Source organism: Chrysemys picta, chromosome 17 (assembly GCF_011386835.1).
Source record: "Chrysemys picta bellii isolate R12L10 chromosome 17, ASM1138683v2, whole genome shotgun sequence".
NCBI lineage: Eukaryota > Metazoa > Chordata > Testudines > Emydidae > Chrysemys > Chrysemys picta.
In genome coordinates, this window is record NC_088807.1 from 13,324,506 (window position 1) to 13,352,354 (window position 27,849).

Here is a 27,849-nt window from a genome sequence, read left to right on the forward strand (position 1 = left end):
CAGGGGGTGCGCTGGGCCGCGGGGCCGGGAGCCAGGGGGCCGGTCCGGGAGCCGGTCCGGGGTCGCGGGGCCGGGGGGTGCGCTGGGCTGCGGGGCCGGGCCGCCGGGGGGGTGCCCTGGGCCGGGAGGGTGCACTGGGCCGCGGGGGGTGCGCTGGGCCGCGGGGCCGGGAGCCGGTCCGGGGTCGCGGGGTGCGCTGGGCCGCCGGGGGCCGGCAGTGCTGGGCGGGCCGGGGGTGGTCGGCCCGGGGCCGGCACCCCAGGGTCCGAGCCGACCCAGGCTGGAGCCGCCGGGGGGGGCCAGCCTGGGCCGCGCCTCCTCCCCCCACACCCCCCCTTACCTGCTTCAGGCTTCCCGCGAATTAAATGTTCGTGGGAAGCAGGGGAGGGGGCGGAGACTTTGGGGAGGGGGCGGAGTTGGGGCGTGGGGGGCGTGGGCGTGGCTGGGGGCGGGGCCGGGGCCCCGTGGAGTGTCCTCCATTTGGAGGCACAAAATATGGTAACCCTACCTCAATGTACAGCTACTGCCAGTCATCATCTAGCCCCACGCCCTGGGGCAGACTGCAGTATCAGCCTACTCATCACTGGCAAGGTTGGGTTTGGACCTGCTGCCTTTGCCTACTCCTGGGCTGCCCTCTGCAACCCCCAGTACCTTTTAGCCAAAAGCTAGGCCACAGCCTGGGGATTTCTAGGCTAGAGCTCCCCAGTCTGTCACCAGCCCTGCTCCACTCAGGTACTCTGTCTCTAGCTCCTTGCAGCCAGGCCCTTCACTCTCTGAACACAGAGAGAAAGTGTCTGCTTGAGATCCTGGCTCAAGCCTTTATAGGGAGAGCTGGGCCCTGATTAGGGCATGGCCCCAGCTGAGCCTGCTTCCTCCCAATCAGCCCATGCATCTTGCCCTTCCACAACCCTCCTCCAGGGCTGTTTTAAACACCTCAGGGCAGGAGCAGGTAACCACCCCGCTAGAGGGGGTCACATTGGCCGGGACCGCACTGGGTCTCTGCAGGGGTCCTCCACCTGCCCCTGGAGGAGGGAGGGCAGGGCCTGAAGTGCCTATGCACTCAGGTCCATGTCTTCCGCCTCCAGGCCCTGCAGAGGCTCCTTTATGGTGCAGGTAGTCCGGCGTGGAAAGTACTGGCACACGCCTTCCTGCGCCACTTCTGAGGGCTCCGCTACGACCGGCAGCTCCTTTATCTCGATCCGAGAGGTCTTCCACGAGACCTCTCTGGGCTGCTGGTCTTCTACCAGGACCTCCTCCGGACCTGGAAACTGTTCTCAGCGGCCACCGTGGGGGCAGATCTCCTCACGGATCCCCTGCTACACAACCCCCAGCTCTGTGTGCAGGTGGCGGAGTCCCCTGCGGTGAGCCAGAGGTTGGTCCTGGCAGAAGTCACCAGAGTCGGAGACCTCCTGGACTATGATCGGGGAGACTGGCTGGATCCCCTGACGCTCGCTTGGCGCATAGGGCTTTCCAGGTTCCCTTCTTTTGACGCTTTGACTGCACTCCTGTCCCTGTTATTACATTGGTTGTCCTTTATCATCATTTGGGTTTCAGGCCCTGTAGATCCTCCCCTTAGGCTTGGGAGGATCCTTTAGCAGTGGGCAGGCTTCCGCCCGCGCACTTCCTGGACCCCAATATGTACAGGGGGTCACACTCATAGGCTTGCTATGTGAAAGGGGTCACCAGTACAAAAGTTTGAGAACCACTGTTCATGGGAAGTTATCTGGTATCAGCTAAAGGGTGAATTTATACTTTCCAGTTACACCAGTGTAAGTCCCTGTACGCACCTGGGTCTGCCATAAGAGACCATTTTTCTGGTTTATCTTATCTTGTTTTGAAAGCAATATTAATGATAAGCCATACATTGCAATGGGGAGGTTTAGGTTGGATATTAGGAAAAACTTTTTCACTAGGAGGGTGGTGAAGTACTGGAATGGGTTTCCTAGGGAGGTGGTGGAATCTCCTTCCTTGGAGGTTTTTAAGGTCAGGCTTGACAAAGCCCTGGCTGGGATGGTTTAGTTGGGAATTGGTCCTACTTTGAGCAGGGGGTTGGACTAGAACCTCCTGAGGTCTCTTCCAGCCCTGAGATTCTATGATTCTTTGATGTTGGGAATACAGTGTGATAACTGTGAGGACAATTAACCATGGGAAAAACGTACCAAGGGCTGTGGTGGATTCTCCATTACAGGCAATTTTTAAACCAAGGGTGGATGTTTTTCTAAAAGGGATGCTCCAGTTCAAACGGGAATTATTTGGGGGCAGTTCTCCGGCCTGTGTTATACAGGAGGTCAGACCATGTGATCACAGTGGTTCCTTCTGGCCTTAGAATCTATGAATGAACCTGACAAAGACTCTGAATCCACAATAAGAGTGTCCCGGGGGAGTTACACCAGCAAAGCTAGAGCGGTTTAATTATACTGGTAAGATTCTCCATGTAGAGAGAAGCCCTGGCATAAAATTTTCTTCCCATCAATGCTCTGCCTGTCCTTCTACATCCCTTGTCACTGGAGTATGTGAGCATGTCGCAATCATTAATGGGATTTATCCTCAGACACTCCTGACGTTCATCCTCATTTCACAGATGGGGTAACTGAGGCATAGAGAGAGACTAAGTGACTGAGCTCAGGGCACGTAGGAGTCTACAGTTGAGTCAGGGGTTGAACCCAGGACTCTTGAGTGCTAGTCCACTACCCTGGCCACTAGATCATCCTTCTTCCCCTCAGCCCCCAACCCTCAGCCCTCCCAAAAGTCTGGGTGACAATGATCAACCTAGTACCTGCCTAGGAGGCCAATGACCCTGGGCTATTTCACCCGAAGAGGGGAAGAGCCTGGATGAGACGGGACTGGGAAACAGGGAAAATGTCTGAGACACATGCTGGGAAATCTGCCCCAGGGTATTTAATTGATCTCACAGACAGTCCCACCCCCTGTTTCTTCTGGGCTAGATCCTGCCTCACTCTCCTGGGCTAAACCCCAGGTCAGCCAGGGTAGAATTAGACCCTTCTCCCCGTCCTGCAGGGTATATTGAAGGACCCAGATACTGGAGGACTAGAGAGCCACTGGCTGCTGCTCGGGAACTCTCTGCACACCCAGTCCAGCTGCTCTGTGCGGCTGCTCAGGGAGGAAACCACAGCACGAGCCGACAGCGCCCTGAGCATCTGCAGAGTCTCCTGTTCAAACACCTCTTCCCCCACCCAGCAGTGAGCTCTCCCCAGCCTGACCATGAGCTAGCAGCCCAATGGGGTGGGGGGTGTCACATGCTGTGATGTGGGATTAAATAACCCGCTCACACAATGTTATTTTTGTCCTCACACGTTAACTGCTTCATTCTCGCTCTCTCTCCAGTTAGTCTGTTCTCTGAGGTTTCCAGGGCAGTTTATTTTCATAGTTGCACATTTAAAAGCCAGAAGGGACCAATGGGACCATCTAGTCAGTGCGTCCACCGCACAGGCCAGAGATCCTTCCCCAGGGATCCCTGCATTGAGCTGCTCACTTCTGGCTGAGCTAGAGCCTGTCTGGTAGAAAGAGACGTCCCCTCTCGGGTTAACGACCCCAAGCCGGCTCATGGTTCTAATCACTAAGGTGACTGTGGCTGATCAGTGCAAGAGGAGACCAGGGGGAAGGGAGATGCTGGACTGGGACAGAGCAACTGGAGACGGGCTCCGAGGTTTCGCTCCGCTGTTGTTCCTATTCTGAACTTCCCCAAAGTTTGTGGGTGTGGACTTGGGATTCTGGTTTGGGCCTATCATAGAGACAGCCCCAGGCCACACAGTTAGGACCTAAACTCCCCAAAGTCCTGGTGTGGGGACTGTCCCTCTGAGACCAAAAGCACAATAGGTACCAGAAAGGATGATTTTCAGTTTTCAGATGCCAAAACCAACATTTCCCTCCCAGTTTTCATATTTTCAGTTTGTGATGAAAAGTTAAACTTTTATTGCTGAAAATTTCAAGGCAAATTCATCTAAATTTTCCCCAGGAAAATCCATTTTCTGCCCCGCCCAGGGTGCACCATGTTTAAGCCCTCACTGGTTCCAGGTGGAATCTGCCAATGCTTTGTTCTGCCCTGTGTCTCTGTGAGCTCCTAGATCATCCTCATGTTCCCATTACACCTCTGGCGCTTAGGGCAGTGACAAAGCTCCTCCACTCCTGTCTGTTTCTGGCAAGTCTTGCAATGGTTCCTCAGCTGCTCCCCAGGTTTTTCAGCTCGGCTTCCTCAGATCTTCACCATGTTGTTTTCGGGCGGCCTCATTTTCGCTTGCCTTTAGGTGTCCACCTTATTGTTACTCTGGTGATGGAATTAGTTTCCATCCGAAGCACATGGCTAATCCATCTCCAATGCCTTTTGGTAATGATGGTGCTCAGATCCTCTTGGCTGCATTGTGTAAATGGATCATGGTCTTGAGATTGTTCTGTGCCAAAAGATATGGAGGATTTTTCTGAGGCAGGTTGTATGGAATCAAGACAGTTTGGACATGTCAGACATTCTCATTCCCCAGCATTCTGCACTATAAAGTAATGTTGAAAGTACGCAGCTCTGATAAATCTATGTTTGGTTTTGGTACTGTATTCTGATGATTTCCAGACTGTATTTAAGCTCCTGAAGGTGTTCCTGGCTTTACTGATTTTGTTCCGGATGTCCTGGCTTATTCTACCATCCTGGCTGATGGTCCTGCCCAAATATGTGAATGTTTCTACATTGGTGAGAACATAATCCTCTCTCTGTACTGGTGATGGTGAGTCAATATTGAAAGTCATGATACTTGTGTTATTGAGATAGATTTTCAGTCCACTTTGCTGGCTGAATGCGTTGAGTTAAGTTGTTTTTTCTTGTCTATAGTGTTGGGTATGTGATAGGGCTCAGCTGGGCTGTAGGAGCTATGGATTCAAATCACTCCTCTGAATAAGGAAGAGAAAAGATTGAGTCCACATCTCCTACCTTCCAAGTGCTTTAATCCCCAAGCCGGAGAGTCGTTCTTGTGATCTTTGGCCCAAGGAATAGCAAATTATTAGCTGAAACAACAAGGAGTCTGGTGGCACCTTAAAGACTAACAGATTTATTTGGGCATGAGCTTTCATGAGTAAAAACTTCACTTCTTCGGATGCATAGAGTGAAAGTTACAGATGCAGGCATTATATACTGACATATGGAGAGCAGGGAGTTACTTCACAAGTGGAGGACCAGTGTTGACAGGGCCAATTCAATCAGGGTAGAAGTAGTTCACTCCCAATAATAGATGAGGAGGTGTCAATTCCAGGAGAGGAAAAGCTGCTTCTGTAGTGAGCCAGCCACTCCCAGTCCCTATTCAAGCCCAGATTAATGGTGTTGAATTTGCAAATGAATTTTAGTTCTGCTGTTTCTCTTTGAAGTCTTTGAAATTATTAGCTGGTACATATGGGTCAAACACACACTTCTGAAGCAGCCTGAACAATGTATTTAAAACCTTTGTCCAATGAAAACTATTTGGGTCAAATTAGTGAATAGTTTTGTTTTGGCCAAACCTTCATTTTTTGGCAAGTAAACTGTGCAGAAATTTCCGCCCAGCTCTACTTGTGAGAACACAAACGGTTTATTGCTGTAGGGTTGTTTTCCAGGGTCAGGACTGCACACAGAGTGGTTTATTTCAAGGTTTGTGACTGCTGGGGTTGCATTTTGATTTATTTTTGTAGGTTCATCCATGAGCACTGTGACACTTTCCATGTGGGATTGTTATTGTAGGGTTGTTGATAAGTACTGAGGCTACTCATATGTTGGGACTGCAGGCACACTGGTTTGTTATCATTGGGTCTTTTTGTGAGCTCTGGGAACCACTCCTGCTGCTTAGTTATTGTAGGGTTGCTTGTGAGTGCTGGGTTTAGTGGGGGAGGGAGCAATCCCATTGGGTGTCCCCTCACGTCAGGACCCCCACACTGTGACATGTGACTGAGGAGAGCGGGGGCAGTGGCCGTCACATCAGTGGACACTCCCTGAATATGCTTCTGGAGAAAATGAGGCCGCGTCCCATCCCAGAGTCTGTGCCCTGAGCAGAAACCTGGGCCCTTGAACCTGAGATGTCAGGGAATTCCTGGGAGCGTCGATCTAGACCCATGAGCAGGAGCAGAGGCAGCAAGCTGAGCACACTGGATTTTTGAATCTTTTTTCTATTGGTTTTACACTTGGTGTGTTTGGCAATGTCAGTGCTGGGTTATAAGATTTTTATTTTTTTATTTTTTGCAATAATGTTGCTTCTTATGTACACTAGCTTGTTTACATTGTGGTGTCTTTCGGATGCTGAGGCTGCACATGCTGCTTTGTTATTGTAGGGTCAGACACTGAGTCTCGGCACACACTGGTGTGTTGTTATTTCCATGTCTGCTTTCAGATTTGCCCTCCTTGCTGATACCCATGTTAAGCACCCAGATGTTATTTGCCCTGGCTTTAGAGGGGCAAACTGAGGCATCCAGACAGGAGGGGACTTACCAAAGCTCACACAGTGAGTCAGTGCCACAGCTGGGAATAGAACCCAGAAATCCACCAAGCCTTGGGTGTTAGCCCCAAGATCCTTCTTCCCACACTCTGCAATAGAAAGTCTCGTGTCTTGTCAGTGCACAGAACTGACACTATTTGCCATGGAAGCAAAATATAGCCAGGGGCTGGAATCTGTCTGCATTGTGGTGCAGTGGTAGTTACACCATAGCTGCGGTTGTGTTAAAGACATTTGTGTTTTGACAATGGAAGGGATGACGCATATACTGTGGTTTTGAGTGAGATTTAATGAAACAAAGCCTTAGTTATAATCTTTAGTCAGTGATAGACTGTTTGGGGTATTGTTTGTACTGTTTGTGTCTCATCGCACACCCCACTGGGCCAGCCAGTTCCCCCAACTTGAGACTGGATCAGGGCCTGAATCCCCTCTACTGGAAAGGCCCCATATCCCATTTCATTTCTGGCTGACACTGGAGGGTTGAAGCCCTGGTTCTCTGATCTCTGTTTTTAGCTGAAGCTGGCATGAGATTCCCTGCTGGGTGGTGGTTGTGGTGTGTGTGTGTGTGTGTGTGTGTGTGTGTGTGTGTGTGTGTGTGTGTGTGTTTGTGTCAGGATGGAGTCAGAACTGAGGGGAACAGAATCAGAGAAATTTTCCTGTTGAGAAACCAGCCCTTTCCTAATGCCGAATTTCTGGAGAAGCTGCTGTAGGGGTGGCCACAGGGATGTTACGCAGGTGCTAATAGCAGGGGAGGTGTCTGCTAGACGGTCTGTCTGCTACTGTCAGCTCCACATAACAGAGAAGTTCATGAAACTCTGGTGTAGAGAAAAAAAAAACAAAAGACAATTTTTTCACAGTTGCCATTATAGCTTTTGCCAGAAGATGGTGGCATTAATGGGTGACTAGAAAAAATAGTGAACCAAGGTAGGGGAGGTAATATCTTTTATTGGACAAACAACCCAGACCCCTCCCCACCCTCCCTCCTGCTCACAGCTGGTCAGTGGGGATCTCCCTTTGCCTCCTCCCGCAAAATGCTGGCGCTCCGACCACGAGTCTCCTCCACCTGTGCAGGTTGGGTCAGGCCCCGTTTCTCCATCATGAAGGTGATGACGGGCGCAGACACCAGAAGAAGCAGGACCAGGGCACAGCGGGCAGCCCAGATGGAGAGGGACATGGCCGGCCCTGCAAATGGAAAGAGACACGGTGATGGCCATGTGCAAAGCCGCGTGTGGGACTGCAGTGCCAGTACTGGACACACAGCAGCAGCTCTGTAATGGGGACCCCATGTGAGCTCCCTGAGGCCTAGATCTAAGGGGGGATCAGGCTGCAGGGGGCACGTTCCCCCGAGGGGAGCCCTAAGTGATGGCGCTTCTTGGGGAGGGTCCACCCTTTGCCCCAGCACTGGGTCACTCTTGCCGCAGTTTGCTCAGGCTACACCCGGATTCTGTGCAAAGGCCTCACAAGAGCTTGTGACAGACACAGCAGCCCAGACCCTATCGCCCCTCTCCAGTGAGGCTGGCAGTTCACCGCGGGGGTGACTCCGCCCTGGGCAGAGGGACAGAGTGAGGCCTTGGTGCCAGCTGTGCCCTCAGAAAAGGGTGAAAGTGGGAAGTAACCAATTCCATGTGACTGTCATATCCTTCTGTCCTGGGGGAATTGCAGCGACAGAGCCCAATTCGTACTACGGGTGACTGTGCTGCAGACTGAGGAGTTATCCACCCTGGGGTGAGTTTGTCCCAGACTTTATGCCCTGAGGTCAGAGCTGGGGGCACAGAGCCGGGCTCTGATAATCAGGGTGTGACACAGCAATAGCCCGTTACCTGTGCGGGTTGGCTCCTCCCCTCCTCCGCTGCTGCTCGCGCTGCCTGTGGGACAAGAGCAAAGAGAATCGCACCGTGTGGGAGAGACGCCTGCAGCCTCCGCAGGGACGCGCCTCCCAGCGACAGACAGAGCGGTTCTGCCAGCCACTGGGGCCAGATCCCTCGTGGGTGTAAATGAGTATCACACTACTGGAGTCCATGGGCCAGATCCCCAGTAGGTGTAAATTGGTGTCCCTCCATTGGAGTCCATAGGGCTCTGCCAGTTTACACCAGCCGAGGAGCTGGTCCCTGATTCTGCCCTTGTTGTAACTGCTGCAGGCAGAGGAGTTACCCCAGGGGTGAGTTTGGCCCAAAGTCTCTATGCAGCGAGGGGAGAACTGGGGGGACGGAGCTGGGCTCGGATCCCCGGGGTCTGGCCCAAGAGCGTCTCCGTGAGCTGTGGGGTCTGCCTCCTCTCCACTGCTGCTCGCCTGGCCTGTGCAATGGGGACAAGGAGAATCTGGGCCTGTCAGTGCCTCCAGGTGACACTCAGTGTGTGAGAAATGTGGCTGTGATGGCTGAGCCCAGCCCCCTGCATCAGTCAAATGGGACATGACTGTTCCCCGAATGGGAACCTCCCCAAAGGGGCTCCCCCTGGCTCTGTCAGACCTGCCAAGTGTCACACATACTATGGACATTTGGCAGCCTCATCTCACCTGCGTAGAAGCTGTGGGTGTGGGCCTGGACTCCCCATGCGGCGTCCTGGGGTCTGGGGTTACTCTCAGCTACAAGCCAGGAGACCCTGTGCTTTAGGCCCAACTCTCCCACTGAATGTTATTAACTTCTCTGTGCTATCCACTAATGCACTCTTAGTGCTAGCCAAGAGCTCATGCCCCTACAGTATAGGTGACAGCTGTCATTTACCCCTTGTCATGGGCATCATTTGGAAGCCTCAGACAGGCACAGAATTTGTCCTCCAGGCCATGTGAGGCCCCATTGGCATGACTGGAGCTCCTCCCCCTTCCCCCCCCCCACACAAATATAGAAGTCACACTACCCCTTGTACAGATAATGAAGGGTTGCACAAGCTCACACGAGGCTTGCACAAGCTCACAGCTGGGACTAGAGCAAAGGACTAATACAGCAACCCCCAGTCTCATCCACTTTGTCTCGCTGCCTTTCAGAGGGGATGTGCCAGATTTATGTGCTTGGCTGTGCTGCCTCTAACACTAACCACAGTCTGCTCCCGAAACCAAGAACAGAACCCAGGAGTCCTGGGAACCAACATCCCACTGCTGTCTCATTAACAGTTGCATGAGCCTCTAACAAAGTAAGTGTCGTGTCTCCAACTAGGGTCTGATCCGCATGGAGTACAACAGCCTACTTCTTCTGCGTGACACCCCTGTCACTCAGCTATCTGCATCTGGATTCTCTCTCTGCCATTGCATGGATTATTGTACTCACTGTGCCATTCATCCGCCTTACCGGTGACACTGAGGTGCTGGGCAGGGCTGAGCAGGGATCCATTCACCCGGTTGTCGCTGTCCTTGATCTCATACCCACAGGAGTAATTCCCAGAGCTGCCCATGGACACCACATGGACATAGTCATAGGTGATCTTATCCTCCAAGCCCCTCTGGGACGAAACCTCCTCCCCGTCCTTACAGAAGACGATGCGGGTGGCTAGGAGCTGGGAGAACACAGAACACTGGAGCAACACGGAATCCCCCTGTTGGGCGGACGTCGGGCTCAGGTAGAGGGTGGGGGCAGGAAGAGCGCCTGGGAAGGGGAATGGGTCAGAGCTGTCAATGGGGCTGTCAGTGGTGCCCATTTCAGGGAAAAGGAAGCCCCTTGCCCAAAGGAAGTTTGTTGCCGTGGAAGCAGTTTGCAGCTGCTAGGTGGTTCCTGAGCTACGGAGGAATTATGAAATAGCCCCCGGGGAGCCTGGGATGTTCCAAGTGGGGATTGTGGGAGTCTGGAGAGTTTGGCCTCTCTTCCAACAATCCCCCTGGCCACCGTGAGGTCACTGTGCTATCACCCACAATTCTGGGAAGGCACAGCTGTGAACATAACTGAGTGCAGGAGTTGGGTAGCCGGGACAGCTGAGTGGGGTGTGAATGCTGTGTGGGATGCATGGCCCTGTCCGAGCGATGGTTGGGAAAGCCCACGTGCATGGAGGTCAGTGCGGGTAGCTCCATAGTGCTAACACCCCTCCGTGGGGCAGGGCAGGAGGAGCTCTGCCTGCTCAAGGGCTGTGGAGTCTGCACAAAGGAGCATCCACTTATTTCAGCACAGCTCAGTACTGGGGGGGATAATGTGAGATCTGAGACTGTCAGCTCTTTGGGGGCAGGGAATGGGTATGCAGCAGCTGGCACAATGAGGTCCTGATCCCTCATATGGGCTTCTGGGGGCCACGGTAATAATAATAATTAATAATAATCTATAATTAGAAGCCTTTTCTGTCAATACAAACCCCTCTGGCAGGTTGGATAGATAGAGGGGTGAGTGTATCTGGGGACGGACAGTCAGATGGACTCACCGGGAGCTGAGCAGATCTCCTGACTGCTGGGACTCAGCGCTGGGAACAGAAAGGTGACATGTGGTTAGTGCTGGAGATAAAATCTCCCCTTTTTCTGAGGTCCCTCTTCAGGGACAAAAACTGCCTTTAATAGGAAAAAATTCCTTATATGTGTGTTGCTGAAGAAGCAAACCAGGCAGGACGTTAGATCTGGGACATGGCAGGTTCCTCGCGCACACAGACCTTGGCTGAGCTGGGACCAACTTTCCCTTTAGCTCTCCATAGGGCCAGGTCCTCAGCTGGTGTAAACCAGCATTGACTCCAGTGGAGCTACACTGATTTACACCAGCTGGGGATCTGGCCCAGTAGCTCTCACACTCAGTGCTTCTACTGGTTCCCATTTCCTTCCCAGTGAAGAGGATTTGCTGACAGTCTGGGCCAGGGGCTGCTCTCGGTTCTGTTTCCTCCCAGCCTGCTACGAATTAGCACAGGATTCCCACATACTCACCGGTCAGCAAGAGGCACAGAGACAGGAGCATCGGGGTGGTGGGGGGAACCGATCGGGATGGAAACAGCTCAGCAGCGTCTCCTCCTGATGGGGTCAGCAGGGCACAATCCACAGTCGCACCCAGATCCCACCTGCCCCCCCTTCTCTGTCCAACTTAAGGAGAAGGGAAGCTCTGGTGTCTTTCTGCATCGATCTTCCCACATCTGCTTCCCAGGGCTGGATACTCCAGCCAGGACCTCTCCCTGCTCCCAGCCCCCCTGCAGTCTGTAGGGCTCAGGCAGCAGAGATGCCACAGTCTCTGTTTGACCTGCTCTGTCCCCTCCTCAGGTCTGATATTCGTCACCGCTCCCTGTTTCCTGCCCTGCGCTACCTCCCTTCCCCGCTCTGGCCACAGTGTCTCTATTTAGGGCTGGAGGACTGAGAACTGAAGGGGCCTGGCGTGCTTGCTTGAGTCTAAACATATCACTGAGGAAATGCCCCTGTCCAAACTCACTGCTTGGGGCCAGGGTGAAAGGTCACTGGGTGATTGGGTGCCTGGGATGTTGGATTAGCCTGAATCGTTTGCCTCCACCCTAGTCTCCTGTCCCTGGCAAGAGGGACCCAGCTCCCCGAGGGGGAAATTCACCTTCTGAGCTTAAGAGGGACATAAATGGGGCCTGGGCCTTGTATGGGACTCATGGCCCAGCGGTGATTTCACCCCCAGAGAACACCATCTGCACTGGTTTCCCTACATGCTTAGTCTCCACCTGCCCTGTCCTCCACACCCAGCTCCAGCCACTTCTCCCCATCCAGCCCTGACTGCCCGTGCTCCCCATTCTGGGCTGCTGAGGGGTCTGCTGACCCTGCTGAGAGATCACTGCTGGATGGGGAAGAACACAAGGCAGTTGAGAAAGAGCATCCAGAAGTGACCTCTGAGCAGGTGGGAGCTGGAATCAGTGTGACTTAGGCTATGTCTACATTACACAACTTTTGGTGACACGGCCGTGCTGCTACAGCCATGCTGCTAAAAGGCGTGCAGTGTGGCCACTGTTTGTCGGCTCTCCTGCCAACAAAAAGCTTCCACCCAAATGAGCAGCGCTTGTTGTCGCCAAAATGTTGTCTTTTTTCGGTTGTGTTTTTTTTTGGGGGGGGGGGGTTGTCGTCACCAACATTTTGTCATGGGGGAGTGTTTTTAACAACTGTAAACAACAAAAATGTTGTCTTTCACTCGCCAGTGTAAGCAAGTGGGGGAACCAGGCCAAAAGGCCAAAGAAACATGTGAGTAAGAAAGAAACTCTTGTGAATAGATGATGATACGTCTGCGGGAAGCCAAACAGCAGAGGGCGTCAAGGGAAATCTGTCAGGATGACAAGTTTTGCAGAGCAACTTTTCATAGTAATTGAGGCAGAAGTGGATTGTCCTGGGATGGTGGCTGGGCACATTTCATCCCTGGGATGGAATCAGCTCTGCAGAGCAGCTGGACTGGAGATGTTTGGGGGAGCTCAGCTGCTCAGTGAGTCCTGAGGGTCAGTGGAACACAGGGTGAGACTCCCTGTTAGAAGCAGTGCCCAGAAGACGTCAGAGTAAAAAAGGGTAAATATGTTTGGCAGTATTTTTAAAATCATTGTTTCAAAACCATTTGTGAAGAATTTTTTTTTTGACATTTCCCCCCATTTTTCTCCCATTCTTGGTGCCAAAATGTAAAAACTGGAGGGAGGGGAAATCCAAAAGGTGCAACTTTAAATAAATGTCTCTGCAAACATTGTTTTTTTAATGTAAATTTTCATTTTTTCTTTTAAGTTTTCAGTTTTGTTTTTACAAAACTCCCAAAACAGTTTTAATTTTGTCTTTGAAAATATGGAAACTTTGGAAACAATGAAAATGTTTGACAAAAACTCTCACTGAAAAATCTGTGCTTTTAGCTCACAACATTTTGGCGGCTCCAGCCCAGAGTGATCCCCGGGGCTATGGTTCAGGCTGGGCTGCTGGTACCTTTGGATGGCAGCCGGGCCCTGCTTGGAGCTCAGACAATGCTGCCCAGAAGGGTCCTGATCCAAGGCCCATTAGTGTCAATGGAAAGACTCCACTGACTTCACTGGCCTGGGGATCAGGCCGCCGTGTAAGAGGGTCGGTTCTCTTGTGACAGAGAAATGGCTCCGGAGCTTTCACTTGGAGTGACTCCAACCCAGACCAGCCACAGGAACAGGGAAAGTCTCCACCATGGGAGGGTGAAGGGGAGGTTGATGACAGGCTCATGAACAGTGCATAGCAGGATGTGAAGAAGGGGAACTTACTTACCTCATCCCCCAGCGAGAGCTGCAAGTGCAGCTGAAACGTGAAGCAAGAGCATCCACAGAGTGAGTTCCTCCTGCTGCACAGACCCTGCAGCTGCCTCACTGCACAGACCCTGAAAGGAGCAAAGAGACGGCTCCACACAGGAGAGAAATGACCAGGGCTCCTCTCTACGCTAGTGCTTTAACAGAGCCGGCACTGGAGAGATTAATAGATAGATCGAAATATAGATAGATCAATATATAGATCGATGGCTCTGTATGGGGATAGAGGGAGACAGTCAGAGAATGTATATGGGGATAGATAGATACAATATTGTTTTTAAATACCGTGCTTGGCTTATCACATTGTTAAGCACAGAGGCCAAGGCTTTCAAAAACTATTAGTGATTTTGGGGGTCCCATTTAAGCCACCTTAAAGGGGCTGATTTCCAGCAGGGGGCAGGGGCTCAGTGCAGTTTGTCTGTTATCCCTTAAGATGTCTCATGCTGGGCTCCCAAAATCACTGGCCTTTTTGGAAGGTTTGGCCAGAAGTGTTCATTATAATTACACGTGTGCCAAATCAGTGTGTGAAACCAGCTGTATGGGAGCAAAAGGCTGCGTCCCCATGGCCCATTCTATCCTTGGCCCTCGGGTGAGACTGCATTTGAGGGTGATCAGTGACAGCTGTGATGGGGATTTTGTGATAAAGCTCCTCTGGCACAACCACACTGCGCGGACACTGAGCGGCCAGTCCAGTTCTCAGCTGCCCCAGCCTTCCCTGCAGGGTGAACATTGATCATTTCCTGCTGAGGCAATAGAGGCAGCTGTGTGAAAGCTGTGGGCCCCCTGACATGTTCCCAAAGCAGATGGACTCAATCCAGCACCTACCCCCATGAACAACCCAACCCCTGCCACTATGGTACTTCCCGGGAAGTTAACTTGTATCAGCTCCAATGTGTACAGCTCCAATTACACCAATTACACCAGTTTATCTGGTTTAATCTTATGTTGTTTTATAAGCAATATAAATTATGCAGTGTATATTTTTGACAGTGAGGATAATTAATCATGGTACCTGCCTTGAGGGCCAATGACCCCAGGCTATTTCGTCCAAAGAGGGGAAGCACCTGGAGACTGGGAAATGGGAAATGTCAGAATCACAGGCTGGGAACTCTTCCACAGCGGATTTAATTGATCTCACAGAGCATCCCACCCCTTATTGCTTCTGGGCTAGATCCTGCCTCTCTCCCACTGGCCCAAACCCCAGGGCAGGCAGGGCAGAATTAGACCCCTTTCTCCAGCCCTGGTGGGAATATTAATGGAGCCAGAGACTGCGGGACTAGAGAATGACTGGCTGCTGCTCAGAAGAGGGAAAAGAGAGGAGAGTCGGTGCCGGGAGCAGTGGCTCCTGTTCAGCGACTCTCTGCAAACACAGTCCAGCTGCTCTGTGCAGCGAGGGAACCACAGGGCTCCAACACCCTGAGCATCTGCAAATCCTCTGTGCAGACCCATCTTCCCCCTTCCAGCAGTGAGCTCTCCCCAGGTCTGACCCTGAGCCCAGCGGGGTGGGGGTGTATCACACGCTCTGATGTGGGATTGAATAAACCACTTACAGTGTTATTTTTGTCTTCACATGCTAACCTGCCTCATTCTCTCTCTCTCTCTCTCTCTCTCCATTTAGTCTGTTCTCACGAGGTTTCCAGGGGAATTTATTTTCAGAGTTGTGCATTTAAAGGCCAGAAGGGATCAATGGGACCATCTAGTCAGAGTGTCTGTAAAGCCCAGGCCAGAAAATCTCCCCCAGGGATCCCTGCATTGAGCTGCTAACTTCTGGCTGAGCTGGAGCCTGTCTGGTAGAAAGAGACATCCCCTGTCGGTTTAAAGACTCCAAGCTGGCTCCCATTTCTAAATACTGAGATGGTTGTGGCTGATCAGTGAAGAGGGGACCAGGGGCAAGGGAGATGCTGGACTGGGACAGCGCAACTGGAGATGGGCCCTGAGGTTTAGCTCCAGCTGTGGGTCCTAATCTGACCTTCCCCAGAGTTTGGGGGTGTGGACTTAGGGTTCTGGTTTGAGCCTATTATAGAGACAGCCCCAAAGTCTGGGTGTGGGGAGTCTCCCTCTGAGCAAAAGTGCACTAGGTACCAGATAAGATGATCCACAGTCTGACTGAAGAGGGGAAGAAGATGCTTAATTTTGGGTAGCTGAGGCACGTAAGGGTAAGTGGGCAAGAGGGATGAGGTGGAGCTGTTGGTCTTGGCAGAGATTTCAGGTAGCTCAGTGGAGCATCTAGATCTGGTATGTAGCTAAGGCCCGACACTGAGAGACTGACTGGGCAGCTAGGCCAGGCCACAGACATACACGAGATAGACTGTAAGAAAGGATTTTGGAAAGTTTAACACTCCAGTTCAGAGTATAATCCACGGCAGATTCTCAGGGCAAGGATTGTGCTGTATGAAATCTGACTGTACTGCGCCAGCCAACCAAGGGTACTGAGGAAACAACACATTCGTAATGATGCCTATACCAGGGCCTGCTGAGAATTTTACATCAAGGTCTTTTGTTGATAGAAAACTAGATTTTGACTGAATGATTTTTTTATTTTTATTTGTGGCAGTCTCTGCTTTCTTTGAACATTTTAAATTTTTCGTTGGAAAACCAAAAGCCCCAAAATATTTTTGGTTTTGGAAGTTTTCAGCTGAAAATTTTCATCGTTCATTTGTCGAAACCTAATGTTTCAGGTTATCAGTTTTTCAATGAAAAGTTAACATTTTATTGCTGAAAATATCAATGGAAATTCATTTAAATTTTCCACAAGGAAAATAATTCCATTCTATTCCCTGCTCTAAAGTGCACCATGTTTAAGCCCTCCAGGGTCACAGGTGGAATCTGCCAATGCTTTGTTCCGCCCTTTGTCCACATGACTTCCCTGTGAAGTTCTAAAAGTTAATTCAGATTAGCCTGAAGGCCTCTGTGACTAGTGTGGGAATGTGGGTGCAGGCCCTTGTTGGAGCACTAGGCATAACTAACAGTATGAAGCAAAGGCTGTGAACTGAAGTAGGCCTGGCCTCCGGAGAATAGCAACACACTGGGTATTGGCTAACCAAGTAATCACACTACTGACCTGAGAGAATGGTTTAGGGACACACAGAGGTCTCAAGTAACACCATAAATACAGACTTAAGAAATGGCACAGAAACATACCTACCGCTCCTATGGATAAAGAGGGATGACAAAATAATGGATAAGAATGCTTGTTCAAACTAGCAGGAACAAGTAGAAACAGTGGTGATAAGGGTGTGATGTTGCACTCCATATGGTTATGGAAATATGCTGATGAGTGTGAATATAATGTAACTGGAATATGCTTCATGCAAAAGGTCTCTTCTAAGGTATCATTACAAAGTTTATGATTTACTGAGTGTGTTCATCCTATTTGTTTGCATGTATTATATCTATGTCAGGAGTTAGGAAAATAAGATATAAACTTGTATTACTGATGTAAACATGTTAAGTGGAAGCCATTAAGAGTGCTTCAGAATCAATGAACTGTGAATGGGTTTGTTTCCCTGCAAGCCATTCTGTGTACGTACATTCTGGCCAGCTCCTAGGTAATGAAGAAGGAGGTCTTACAGTGACATGTGACCATGTCACCTGAACTGGAATCGATCTTAAACCTGGTGCTTTTCCATTTAGAAGGAGGGGTGGGGATCCAGAGCGACAAAAGATTCCCGCCTTGTGCCAAAGATATAAAAGGGGGTGAAACAGAACAAAGGGAGCTGCCAGTCATGAGAACAACCCTAGTTTCCATCTAAGATGTCTGCTAACAAGTATTGTACCAGGGGAAAGGATTGGGCCCAGACTATGAAGGAGTCTAGTCTGTGAAAAAAGCTTATTGGGAAATCTCTAAGGGTGAGATTTACCTGTAAACAGTTCCTTAATGTATTAGGCTTAGACTTGCGTGTTTTTGCTTTACTTTGCTTGATGATTTACTTGGTTCTGTCTGTTATTACTTGAAACCATTTAAATCTTACTTTTTATATTTAATAAAATAACTTTTGTTTATTAGTAAACCCAGAGTAAGTGATTAATACCTGGGGGAGCAAACAGCTGTGAATATCTCTCTACCAGTGTTATACAGGGCAGACAATTTATGAGTTTGCCCTGAATAAGCTTTATACTGGGTACATGGCGCACTCAGGAGAGGAGGTGGAGGTGGGGCGGTAGTGGAGGTGAGGTGGGGGCAGGGCAGGGAGCATGGTGCAGAGTGCCAACTAATTTTTCCCCATGGATGCTCCAGCCCCGGAGCACGCATGTAGTCTGCACCTATGCAGCAGAACTATGTTGACTGGGGTGTGTGAATTTTTCACTTTCCTAGCTGAGATGGCTGTGCCGGCAGACCTTTGTAGTGTACACTAAGCCCCAGAATGGGCTGCAGCCTCTTAGCCCACAATAAAAATTACCAACTGTGTCAGAGGAAATACAAATCAGTTACCTTGATAAGGCGGATTCTTGGTCGTGCTGCTCCTGGAATTGGCACCTGCGCAGATAATGCAAAAGCAGAAAATAGTTGGCACAAGAACAAATGGGGATAAAGTGGCCAGGAACAAATTCAGGCTGGAAATGTGAAGAAGGTTTCTAAGCATCAGAGGAGGGAGCCTCCCAATGAGAAGAGTGGAGGGCAAACACGGTCACTAGTTTGAAGACAGAGCTTGGTAAACTTATGAAGGGGATGATAAGATGGGATTATCTGCAATAGCAGGAGCTAGATTTGCTGTGGAAGGAGGCCCCTTCTAGTCCTGTGCCCCATGATCCTATGAGTGACCCTCCTTGGAAATACTGAGCCAGCCCCTTAATCCTCTCTTTGTCTTAATGGGGGTGCTTCCAGATGCGACAGAGGAACAGAAGAAATGTTTTGTAGCCTCAGGCCATATTCACTTTATACTGGATTTCCCACAGGGCTCAGAGCAACAGGGGGAACTGCCCCCTCAAGTCAGAGAGTCAGAGTTGCCGGAATTGGCTAGATTTTTAAAACAGCACAGCTCCCGTTTAGACACAGTAATAAGTGGCCTATTTACCAAAAGACTGAAGCTTATTGGGAGCACACTGGTGTTCCCCATGTTACTAACGTACGTTCCTAAACATCCACATTGACAACATGTTAGAGCTGCTCTAATGTTTTTTCCCTGAAAATGTTTTTCTTCATGAAAAATGTCTTTGCGACCAAAGTGAACATTTTGAAAGTGAATTATTTCTTGGTTTTCCAATGAAAATTTCTGTAATCATGTTTGAGTTTTGGTAGAAACTGTCATTATTTCATTTAAAAAAAAAAAGATACCTGAAACCAAAAAATGTTACTAACAAAATCTTTGATTTCTGTTTTTTCATCAAAAAAGTGGAAAAGTTTCACAGGAAATTTTGAAAGAACTGCAAAGTATTCAAAACTTCCTGTAGAAAAAGTCCACAGATTTTTGTCTCTAGTCATTTTAATTTCTAATAACAAACAAGTGCAATGTTTTATCCTTTAAGTAGTTAGCACCCTCTTACCTGTGACCTTCAGGTACCGAGCGATGCTCAGCAGAGAATTTAACACCTGGTTATTGTCCTTTCTGTACATGTATCCACAGGAAATATTGCCTGAGCTGCCAGCCACTCTGTAAACTAAATCATAAGAGAATTTTCCTCTCCTGGCTTCCAGCCTTGAAATTTCCATCCCATCCTTACAAAAGAAAACAATGGTGACATCGTCTCCTGCAGGGATTAAACATCTGCCACTGACAGTGTCCCCCTCATTAGCAGAGATTGTCGACAGGAACATCTTCGCGGCAGGAAGTGTGCCTGGAAAAATGAAAACTCAGTGACTCATCATGCTTAAGTGGCTCATTTTCACATAATCAAGGACCCATTGACATGAATGAGTGCAGGATGAGACTCTGCTAGAATTACTGGTCTAATTGTCAGAGAGAAAATCTTTAGACCGAGATTTTCAAAGTAGCCTAATGGCTCAAATTGCCTAATGCCTCAAATTGCCTTTAAACAGACTGGAAATCGAGGGGCCTGAACCCCCAAGGACCCTTTAATGGGATTTCTTTTGATAGCAGGGGATTGGAGGCCATGACCCAGGAGGATCTTTCCAGTCGTATGTCCAGTGTTACTAAATACATTTGCAGATCGGGCCCTTAGGTTCTTTGCGAAATGCAATATTCTACTTTAGTTTTATGTCCCGATCTTGCAATGAGTTGTGCAGGGGCAACCTTCTGCACCGTGTGGAGTCCATTGACATTAATGGGACTCCATGAACTACACAAAGTTCACCGCAGGATCCAGAGCTTGCCTGCCCCTCAGTCAAATTTTATTCTCACACTGGAGAAACCTCACTGAGGTTAACTGAGTTTCATTAGTTGGTTTTACTTCTGCCCCTGCTTTGAGCAAACACTCACCAGAAGAAGTGCAGCTGGAATCCTGCTGTTGCTGTGAGGCAAAGCTCAGAGCTTGGGAAAGAAAAGCAAATGTATTTTAGGGAAAAGAAATGAAATAAAAGAATAAACACTTTATTTTATTTTGCAAGGTAGAACTTCCCTGAAGTGCAAATGAAATGAAGTTTATGAGTGAAACTAAGATTCACTAAGATATCTCACCCCATTGGCTGCTCTTTAGGAAGTGTAGCTATTAAACTACATCTAGAATTGGTCACATTTTATACATGATCTTTTAAATTAAATGTTCGGTCTTGTTTTTTAGAAAGAAAAATGCAAAGTTTCTCCTCATCCTTGTCAACAGCAAATGTCTCGTGATAATGTCCAATAAGTTAATCATATTGTCAGTTAAACTGAAAAGACTTTAACTGAGTAAGAATGATATCACATCTGTGTAGATACTTAGGTTGAAAAATTTCCATCAAAACTATTCAATGGAAAGTTGGGATTTTAGCTCAGTAGAATTTTCTTCCGAAAATGTGTCATTTTGGTGGAAATTTTTGACTTTCATGAAAAACCCAAAAAGCTGAAAAACCAGTACTCTTTCAGATAAACCTTTTTGGTGTTGGTGTTTTGTTTTTCAATGAAAAAGGTGATATTTTACATGGAAACTTTTGACAAAAAATACACACACATATATATATAGAGAGAGAGAGATTCATTTTGTGTGGAATTTCCCACAAAAAACTAAACAACCCCCCAGCTTGTGTACTTATATAGTGCTAATCACCATGATACTAGATTGCTTAACCTCTACCAAAAGCACCCTTTTAAGGAAGGGAAGAATTCTTGTGTAGCCTCTGGTCTTTTTCCTTCCCTTGCTCTAGGGAGCTCTGCTGGGAGTATAAGATATTTTCTCCTTCATTTTGGTTATGGTGGGAAAGTTTACTAAAGGGTAGGGGCCCAAAGGTTATCAGACTTTGTATTTTCTCTGATCTCATCCCACAGAGTCCCATCACCAGACTATGCCATGTCTCCAGCTCTCCTACACTCTGCCCTGGGCTAGTTGTCCCAGGAAGCCTGGCTTCCCTGGAGGGTGATGGATGGAGAAGCAGCCAAGGATGTAGCTGGGACCTGCTCCATTAGTGGCTTTGAAGACAAGCCCGTGGCAGGCACTGAATGCAGGTTGGGAACTGGGGGGACTGGAACGGAGGTGATGTGCTCAGGACAGCCTATCCCCCAGAGGAGGCAGATGCTCTAGTCTGCCCAAGCTGGAGCCTTTGCATTTGGCTTGAGCACCAATGGAACAAATAGACTGAGCCAGGCCCATGTGAGCAGCTGTATCCAGACTGTTCAAGCCTCACCTCACTTCTAACTGGTGACTCTTTAAACTCTGCATCGCAGAGCGTCCCAGTCCAGGGTGCAGGACTAACCTCTCATTTACACTACGGCCCTTTGGCAGGGCACAGGGGCCCCAGAGAGATGCACCTACTGCCGCTTCACAGGCTCTTTGCACTCCAGAGCGATGTCAAGGGGCATTAGTGTAAAGCAGAATCCAGGCTATGGCAATCTGAAAACGGGCCTGCGTCTGCTCTCACTCACAGCAGTTCTGCTCTAGTTTAATTCCACTGGGTCCGATCCTTCATCACCCTGCACCTGGCGGGGTTCCTGTCCCGATTCGGTGTAAATAATCCCACAAAGAGGCAAGGCAGCTGCTGCTCCTGGCTATCAGTGGGGCGAAGGAGAGGGGAACCAGGCTGAAACTCACCATGCATCGTTTCTCAGAGCTCCACACGCACACAACACAGCCAAGTATCACGATACTCACAGAGAAGCCACAGACACGGTGAGAGAAGCCCTGTGGGATTCGCCATCGGCTGCCCAGACTGAGAACTCTGGAGTGGTCTTTGCTCCCCACGGCAGGGCCTGCGTCCTGCTCCGGCTCCTCCAGAGCATCACAATGTGGAGAAACTGCTGCTGCTCTGAGCCTTGCTCTGACCCGCCTCTGCTCTTCCTGTCATGGGTGGATAAGGTGCACGTCAGCTCTCTGTTCTGCACTTCCCTCTTCTCCTGGAGGCTTGTGCAGCTCAGCAGCAGCCTCTCTGCCCTGCTCCCTGAGTAGGTGCAAGAAAACCCACAGTTTCTTCCCACGCTGACCTCTCTCCTTCTCCTTGGGGTGAGGCAGCGGGGACGCTGCTGCAGGCCTGAGCTCTGAGCCTGCTCTTGCTTATAGCAGATCGGGAGGAGAATGTGCAGTTTCTCTCTCAATTGCAGGTCACTCCAGATATCAATGTGAGTTTGCAGTGCCAACATTTCATCAGTTGTTCTCACAAGAATTTGGTCCAAAATGGCACAAATTTCACAAGAGCAATTGGACTTGAGAAATTTCTGATCTCTCGGGCCAAACCTCTAGCAGATCCCCGTTCTGGATTAGATTCGTTCCTCAAATCAAAGATGTAGGGATAGGTTCCAAGCTGGCGATTTGTGAGCAAGTTACTTCACCTCATTGTTCCAGTTCATGTAGATTGCAGTATGCTTTATGCAAAAGGCCTCTTGTAAGCTTATAATCGATTGAGTTGGTTTATCCTATTTGTATGTATCATTCTTGTATCTAAAACTAGAAATATGACGTATTACTCTGAGGTCCTATTGTAATTATGCAAAGTGTGGGCCATTAATGGTGGCTCCGGATCTTGATGGCTCCCATTAACTAGGACAACTGGTTGTAAATGGCTCTGTTTACTTGTAAGCTTTCCTGTGTTCCTGTGAGTCAGGCCAGGAAGAATGGAGGCTTGGGGTCTCACAGGACATGTGAACTTGCCACCTGGTACTGGAATCAATCACAAACCTGGTGCTTTTCCATTTAAAAGGAAGGGTGGGAACCCAGGGAGAGACAGAGGATTCCCGCCTTCTGCCAAAGATACAAAAGGGGGTGGAACAGAACAAAGGGGGCTGCCAGTCATGAGAAATCCCCGAGTTACCACCTGAGCTGGAACTAACAAGAACTGTACCAGGGGAAAGGATTGGGCCCAGACTAGGAAGGAGTCTAGTCTGTGAAAGAAATTTATTGGAACATCTCTAAGGGTGAGATTTACCTGTATTCAGTTTCTTAAATGCATTAGGCTTAGACTTGTGTGTTTTGTTTTATTTTGCTTGATAACGTATTACTTGAAACCACTTAAATCCTACTTTTTATACTTAATACAATTACTTTTGTTTATTAATTAACCCAGAGTAAGTGATTAATACCTGGGGGATCAAACAGCTGTGTATAACTCTGTATCAGTATTATAGAGGATGGACAATTTGTGAGTTTATCCTGTGTAAGCTTTATACAGAGTAAGACAGATTTATTTGGGGATTGGATCCCATTGGGAGCTGTGTGTCTGGGTACCGGAGATGGGTGACTTGGTGAGCAGTTTTTGGTTAAAGTCTGCAGCTTTGGGTGTGTGGATAAGACCTGGGTCTGTTTTGCAGCAGACTAGCGTGTCTGGCTCAATAAGGCAGGTTTCTGGATTCCCAAGCCATCAGAGAAAACTGGTTCAGAGGTAATTCCAGCACATCAGGTGACAGCCTCAAGGGGGTCTCTGTGACCGAACCCATCACAAAGGGTAGTAACTGACAAGATCTAAAGTGGAATACAAGACTTCTTTATATCAATGTATGAAAGAAGAACTCATAGGAGAGGCATCTTTGTACTACTCTAGACACAGCATTCTGGTGTCCTGATTGAACTGGTACCTTGTCACAGGCATACATGTGTTAGTGGATCTGCAGCTCCTAGAGGGCACTAGGACTGTGCTTTGTCGACAATCAACCTGGCCACGCGCCTTCACCACTGAACCGAGCCTGTGGTCTTTCTTTGAAGTAACATCGAAGTCTGCTGAATCAACACACTGCACCATCTGCTAGTGCAGCTGACATCAGAGAACAGCAATTCTAGCAGCATTACCAATGCTGCAGCACCAGCAGCACTTAGCAACACAAACAACAGGTGGTAATCGTACAATCATAGACATGTCAGGCTGGAAGGGTGTCACATTACTGACTTGAACTGGGTTCATATAGAACATGGTTGCAACCAAGGTCCTGTAGTGGCACCAAATCTTGTATAAAGGGAGTCAAATAAGATGTCTAAGACAAGGTTATGGTTTGCTGGTTAAGATTATGTGATGTGTATGCATGTATCATTTTTGTATTCAAAGTTAGAAGTATTGGCTCTATACTGTCTGTATTTCAAACTTGTGCTATGCTTCTGGGTGACACCGTAGACAAGTTGGTGTCAGCTCTGCCTAGCCTGCTTGATGGTCCGTTAAGGACCATCAGCTATACAATTGACCCATTGACAGAAAGCAGATACGCCTTGTGACTTAGCAAGGCAATCAGAAAATGCTATTTCTTCAAAATTAAAACCTTTTGACAAGGGTGTGACCGGGATCCTAGTGGGGAGCCAGCTGTGGTCACTCAATTATGGAGAACTGCAAAGAATGGGGCAGACAATCCCCAAAAACCTGGTGGATATTCCAATACTTAGATTTCCCAAGCCAGCATAAAACAGCTTCTTTATTTCCTCACTGGTTATTCAGAAGTCCAAACAACGCAGTTCCCTTAAAATGATCCAGCCTCAGGCCTCCATCTAGGCACCTAAGTCAAATATGATGATTTCTGAAAATCTTATTTCATCATATAAAAGAAAAGGTTCTTCCAATCCCAAAGGATCGGACACATTATCTCTCAGGTTCTTGAATATTCCAGATCTTACCCAAATACATGCTACAGCCAATTCTTATTAACCAAACAAAAATGTATTAAAAAACGACAGAGAGAGAGAGAGAGAGAGAGAGAGAGAGAGAGAGAGAGAGAGAGAGAGAGAGAGAGAATGGTTAAAAGATATATACATACAATATACAGACAGACATGAGTTCAATTAATTGAGGTTCAGATTCATAGCAGAGATTGTGAGCTTTGTAGCTGCAAAGCGTTCTTTCAGAAATAGTTCTTAGGTTATAGTCCAATGTCCAAATCTCATATTCAGGGTGTACCAGCATAACTGGGACTTCAGTCTTGCGACTCAAACTTCCCCCGAAGAAGCCTAAGCAGATCTGAGATGACAGAATCAGTATCCAAGGATCTTTTATACAATTTCATGTCTTTTGACAAGTTGGAGATCCTCAGGGAACAAAAGGTAAGTAGGATGACTTTGAAGGAGGTCCATACTTGGTACTTAGCTATACAAATTAACATAAGGCCATTTGCTTGTTCCTCCCCCATTCACAGTACATGTCAAAGAGAGATGAATACTGAGATATCCTGTGTTTACAAGTAATTTAAATTATCAAATCTTCTTTTGACCTCTGAATTATCAGAATACAGCATAGAAAGGGACTGTGGATTACATTGTCCATCCTACTCATACATATGTAAATAGACAAAAACACAAACATTATCTCCCCACATGTCTTTTGAGGGTTATTTATTTTGCAGGATGTTTAACCCTTTCTATCCATGTGTCACACAAGGCTCTTCAGTCTTCCAGAATTGAAATGCTGCTGGATTATTGTTCCTTGCAAAATCTAAAATTTTGACTTTTCATCCTTATTCAGGATGTGAAAGATCAGAATTTCTCACAGGACAGAAATACTGTGTCCCCAGGAGCTCTTGAAGCACAGATATCATTAGTATCGCTCTGGCAGGAGTCAGTAAGTGATGCTGTTACACAAAGTTTTACATCAGCTTTTCCTTTTCGTGGGAGGGGTGCACACAACCTTTGCAGACATTCTGTGTAGGGTTTGTTTGCTGATGCAGACGCTTTGGGGGAAGCTGGCACAAACAGCCAGGTTTGGGCTCTGCTAAAGTCTGTTCCTGGGGCATGGTTGCTCCCTGGGAACCGGGCACTGGTGCTGGGCTGAGATTCCTGAAAGAGGGGTTTGCCTGCATGCTGTTTGTGACACCTCTGTTCCAGGACTGGAGCACAGAGTGTAAATAACTAATTACATGGAGAGAAAGAACTTGTGAGCCCAGGTGTGATGATGCATCTGGTCCCTCCTTTCAGAGCAACAAATACAGTGAGTGCAGAGGGAGGAAATAATTCACTGACTGCAGGGTTAGCGGGGGCGGGGGGGGGGGGGGGGGGGGGAGGTCAGTGAACTCCAGATGAAACTTGCCCATCAGAAGGGTTTGGGATTCCCCCTTTGAAAGAGCCATTATCCTGCCCTGCAAAGATGCAGTTCGGCTCAGCAATGCTGGTTAAAGCCTGAGAGATCTGAAGGGAGACAGAGTACCGCATTGGATGAGCCCATCACTCTGTTGTGTCACCGTGTGTTTCTGCTACATCCATTGTCCTGGTGATCACACTCAGACTGGGGGTTGCCCAGCCCAGGACTGGTCTTTCCCCAATTAGAGACCCATGAATAAAGAAACACTTCCGAATCATTTATGTTGGGGGAGGGTTCCCTGTGACAAATTTAGAACTAACTGTCTAGAGTTGCAGGGAGAGGGGGAGGGGTGACTGTGGGGTTGGGGCCATTATGGGGCAGGGAATGTGGGGCATGGGGGGCTGTAGGAGGGAAACTGAGCGAATAGAAAACAAAATGGGGGACCCTGAGGCTGAGACGGCTGGAGCTGAGGGGAGGTGAGGAAGGGAGGCTATTGGGGGTAGAAAATGCGCCCAGGGGCATTCAGTGGTGCCAGCTCCCTCCTCGCTTCTCAGACCCCCCAACAATCCTGCCCCCCAGCTCTGATCTTCTGGGAGGAGGAGCCTGTCTGCCCTCAAACTCCTGTCCCCCATCCCGGACCCTCTCCCCTCAACCCCGCTCCCGACACCTTCAACCTACTTCCCTCAAGCTCCCGGCTCCCCCCATCCTGCTCCCCACAAACACCTGCCCTGGGGGGAGGGGCAGACGAGCTGGCAGCTAAATCACTCTGCACCCTGTTGTGTTCATGGAAACCCCCAGCCCCTGCCCCACACTGAACAGGGTTAAACATGGGCCGGGGCAGGATCCAGAGCCCGCAGCCTGCTCAGCCCCACTGCAAACCTGCCATTGATTCCTGGGACCGGCTGTTACAGACATAGCAGAGCAGGAAACCAGGGGAGCCTTGGCAGGTGCCATGTGAAATGAGAGGTTTGTTCCAGCCCCAGCCCCGTTCGCTGGAGCAAGTTTGTAGCCAGAAAATCCCCCAGGTTTGGGCGTCTCCCCGCTGGCCCCGGAGATGCTAGCTTCTGTGCTGGGGGGCCAGAGGAGCCAGCGGAGCTGGGCTAGAGCCGGCATCACCGCGGCTGCTGTTAAAGTCCGAACCTGTTTCCTCCTGGGTTGGGGGTTCAGCCGGGGGAGGAGTGATGGCGTCAGGGTCCCTCTCTCCAGCCGCTCTGCTCAAGACATCTCCACGGAGCAGGGTCCAGATGGCTTGGGGGGGCCCAGGGGACGGGGGGTGGCAGCCACGATGGTGAAGTGAGTCTCTTTCCTTAAGGCCCCCAAAAGGGTGGTGGGTGGCAAAGCCCATCCCCGCAATATTTTGTCCACCAATGAGGTCTCGTTTCTGACACCCCAATTTTGAGTCACAGATTTCCCTTCCCCGCTTCTCCCGTGTCCCAGGCGTACTCCTGACCTGGGCCGTGCATTCTGTCCAGTGGCCGCTCAAGTTGGACTAATCCCATCTTTCTGTCTCACTTTTGCAACTTTCATTCTTTCAGGGTCTCATGATGCTGCCCAAAATTCTCACTCACCTTCCTCAGCTGAACCCACCACGAGGGGAAATGTGGAGGCTCTGTTATCACAGATGCCCCCTGGGGTGGGGAGATTGGGGGGGCAGGGGAGAAGGAAGCTCTGGGGGTTTGTGCAATGGACATAGAGGCAGGGGCAGGTCTAGGGAGAAACGGGGAGAGAAAAGGGGCTGGG

General features: G+C 49.3%; 1 protein-coding gene across 1 annotated transcript; it reads right to left on the reverse strand.

The window, feature by feature from the left end:
• Positions 1-7,386: 7,386 nt before the first annotated feature.
• LOC122172964 (uncharacterized) lies at positions 7,387-21,942 on the reverse strand. Its single transcript, XM_042846357.2, has 8 exons — positions 21,783-21,942; positions 19,979-20,029; positions 19,086-19,376; positions 18,034-18,078; positions 10,800-10,838; positions 9,746-10,039; positions 8,282-8,326; positions 7,387-7,643 (listed from the first exon to the last, which is right to left on the reverse strand). Exons 1-8 carry the CDS (start codon positions 21,826-21,828, stop codon positions 7,459-7,461), a joined length of 996 nt encoding a protein of 331 aa, XP_042702291.2. The 5' UTR covers positions 21,829-21,942; the 3' UTR covers positions 7,387-7,458.
• Positions 21,943-27,849: the final 5,907 nt, after the last annotated feature.

What these genes read in the sequence shown, in the direction of transcription:
- LOC122172964 (XM_042846357.2), bottom strand. Translation starts at nt 21,828, where the DNA reads ATGGCGAATCCCACAGGGCTTCTCTCACCGTGTCTGTGGCTTCTCT. An exon ending in ACCGTGTCTGTGGCTTCTCT is followed by an intron (nt 20,030 to 21,782) that starts GTGAGTATCGTG and finishes TTCTTTCCCAAG; the next exon opens with CTCTGAGCTTTGCCTCACAG. An exon ending in CCAGCACCTCAGTGTCACCG is followed by an intron (nt 8,327 to 9,745) that starts GTAAGGCGGATG and finishes CTTGTCCCACAG; the next exon opens with GCAGCGCGAGCAGCAGCGGA.